General features: G+C 48.4%; 1 protein-coding gene across 2 annotated transcripts; it reads left to right on the forward strand.

Annotated features, from left to right (window-relative positions):
• The first annotated feature begins 523 nt into the window (after positions 1-523).
• Positions 524-2,612, forward strand: LOC123102153 (uncharacterized). 2 transcript variants are annotated; one of them, XM_044523448.1, is made up of 2 exons: positions 524-1,660; positions 1,744-2,612. In XM_044523448.1, the coding sequence occupies exons 1-2, from the start codon at positions 930-932 to the stop codon at positions 2,369-2,371; spliced, it is 1,359 nt and encodes a 452-aa protein (XP_044379383.1). In that variant the 5' UTR covers positions 524-929; the 3' UTR covers positions 2,372-2,612. The 2 variants fall into 2 exon arrangements, with proteins under 2 accessions (XP_044379383.1, XP_044379384.1); XM_044523449.1 differs by having other exon boundaries at positions 524-1,644.
• Positions 2,613-3,075: the final 463 nt, after the last annotated feature.

A 3,075-nucleotide genomic window follows, 5' to 3' on the forward strand; every position in this document is an offset into this window, starting at 1 on the left:
TCTCACTGCCCGTTCCCCTCTTCTTAATTACCACACGGGTGGTAGCTTCCCATTCCTCTCTCCTTAATGCGGCACAAAACAAAACGAAAAAAAAGACCGCCCCGAACACTAGCCCAGCCCACAAAAGCAAAACGCTTGCGCGGGATCGCGGTTCGACAAAAAAAAAAGGAAACAGGCCGGTCTGCGCCTTAGACAGGCCGAAACAAAGACAAAACGCCCCAACACAAATCTACAAGCAACACAGAGATCGAACGGCTGCCCAGTCGACTGAGACTTCGCGTTTTAGCAGCTCCGTTTTATAGGAGCTCCCAATGCCCTTACCTAGTAGTAAGAGACAAAAAAAAACTTAGTAGTAAGTCGGAGATAGCAATAGGGTCCTAATGTAAAATCCCATAAATTGCTTGCAGCCCATTTCATCCAGTACTGTTTGTTTCTCCTTCGATGGGCCGAACAGGCCTCAAAATATATAGGGGTAATTTATTTTATTATATAAAGAAAAAGCCTGGAAATACGCAGTGCGGTAGGGTTACGAGTGGACGGCCTGAGCACTGCCGCTCCATCCTCACAGAAGAACAGCCGCCGCCACTCTGCTCCGGCGCGCTGCTGCCCTGCGACTACCTCGCCTGGAGCTGCCGCCGGCGCTTCTCCCCTGTCCCGCGCCACCGGTGCCGCCTTCCGTCGTCCCTCGCGCCGCTGCAGGCGTGCTGCCCTGGCCGAGTTCGTCGCCGGGGGCAAGGCTGACGACGCATCCAGAGGCATCGGTGACTTTCAAGGATAGGTCACCGCCTCCTCTGCCACGCCAAGAGGTCGTCCGGAGAGAGCGCGTCGCGCGGCGCCGCGCGGCGCCGCGGCCGGTCACCTCCGATCAGCCCACCCCCACGCCGATCAGATCTGCCCCCCTCCGGCCACGACGGTGTCTGACGGTCGGCATGGATATGGAGCGCACTGACGTGCTGGTCGACATCCTCCGCCACCTCCCGCCGCGCAGCCTCGCCGCATCCCGCTGCGTCTGCACGTCCTGGCGGGCCACCGTCGACCACCACCGTCTGCTGCGCGCGGACCTGCTCCCGCTCTCCGTGGACGCGGTGATCTGGGACAATGATACCATAGACGCCCCGATGCTCTTCGCCCGCCGCTCAACGGCGCGCTACATCACCAGTAGGCTCGATTACCTCGAAGAGGATCCCGACTATGGAATGTACGCGGGGGAGATGAGGGATTACTGCAATGGCCTCCTCTTGATTCAGAACGACACGGTGGTCAATCCCGCCACGCGGCAGTGGGCGCCATTGCCCTGGCTGCCGTGCGCGTGCTCGCCCGATGGGGATTGCGGGCGCTGCCACAACAATCGCTACCTCGCATATGACCCTACCATCTCGCCACATTACGAGGTATTCTTCATTCCTCGTATTCCCTGTGATGTACCCGATGACATGGCCTGCACTATGGAGTGGCCACCTTCGCCGTATACCATGTATGTTTTCTCGTCCAAGACAGAGTGTTGGGAAGAGAGGTCATTCATGCGAGAAGGGGATGCTGCCGGAACAATTGACGATGTGAAATCACATCGGAAATCTGATCAGAATTTGTACTACGCAGCTTACTGGCAGGGGTCACTTTACGTTCCTTTTAGGCAAATACACGGTGGTTTTCTTCTGAGGTATTACTCGTACTCGGACACTCAATGATCATGTTTATGATTATGTTGGTAATTGATCTTTGTGGGTGCTTTGTTTTTTGTAGAATAAACTTGTCGAGTGATAAGTACCAAGTAATTGAGTTGCCAAAAGGAGGCATCAGATCACTATCTCGTCTAGGAAAATCGGAAAAAGGGGTCTACTGTGTATTGAAGAATGGAAGATGCACATTTCAGGTTTGGTTTCTGTATGAATCGGGTGGTCTGATAGACTGGGTTTTGAAGAATGAAATAAACCTGGAGCCAGCATGGAGAGAATATTTTGAGAAACATATTGACGAAGGTCCATGGATCTCACAGTCGGATGATCAGAAAGAGTTGTTGTTGAAGAATGATGTCAACCTTAAACTTGTAGCTGAATACAACGAAGCAGTAGAGAAAGATGATTTTGAGTGGGACTCTGATGATGAAAATGTTCTCAGCACTGCAGGCTGGCCTAAGAAGTACAACCCTGACAATGAAGCCTATGAAACCCCTCTTCAACTTGAATGTCTTGGATTTCACCCTTACAAGGAAATTGTTTTGTTTCATGACCACAATAGTGCAACGGTTGCATATCATTTGAATAGCTCGAAGGTTCGATACTTGGGTGAGATGGAGCACTACTATTCCTTCATTGAGATCTCTTTTCCTTACGCCCCATGCTGGACTATGGACTTACCTGGAAGTAAGTAATGTCAAGTCGTAGGCATGTCTAGTTTGCAGCTAATCTCAAACTGCTCTTTGTTCCATTTTTCTCAGTGTGGAGTTAAGGCAATTGACAATCTATTGTATTAGTATATCCTGCAGATTTTTGCATTGGTTTTCATCATCTTATAGGTGGAATCCATTCAGTCATGTCAATCTTTTATTTGTTTCCCAGCACATTGTATTGAAGATTATTATGAATTTCATTTCTTGCTTGGAAAAACTAAAATAATACTCCCTCTGATTCATAATAACTGTCGATCATTCCTTGATAAAGGTTGCTCACATGTTCCTACGAATCAATGTTGTTACTGTAACTAGAGTATCACATAAAATGGAAAGCCAGTATACTGTTCTAATCTAGACAACAAAACAGACAGGTGATTGACTGATTTTTAAAAGCAAAATCCATGGTATAGCGAATAAAAATATATTGGATTACTGGCAAAACCAAAATCCATGGTATAGCGAATACGGCCTACTGGCATGCAATGATGCAAAGCTCTAGTGCTAAGTTCAGTCCGATGATTGATGTTGATGCATATGCATTGATGTTGATCACCTTCGGTCTGTTGCTGAAATTTGGCTTGACATTGATATGAATGGTGGGCTATGCAACAGAATTAAAAACAAATACGTGTAAAAAGAAAGGAAGATGTAAGAAAGGACACAACATTCATTATCTCGTTAAT

Source organism: Triticum aestivum, chromosome 5A, assembly GCF_018294505.1.
Source record: "Triticum aestivum cultivar Chinese Spring chromosome 5A, IWGSC CS RefSeq v2.1, whole genome shotgun sequence".
Lineage (NCBI taxonomy): Eukaryota > Viridiplantae > Streptophyta > Magnoliopsida > Poales > Poaceae > Triticum > Triticum aestivum.

Bases quoted from the DNA above. Each gene is read 5' to 3' on its own strand.
- LOC123102153 (XM_044523448.1), top strand. From the start codon at position 930: ATGGATATGGAGCGCACTGACGTGCTGGTCGACATCCTCCGCCACCTC. The intron at 1,661-1,743 runs GTATTACTCGTA...TGTTTTTTGTAG, and splicing joins CACGGTGGTTTTCTTCTGAG to AATAAACTTGTCGAGTGATA.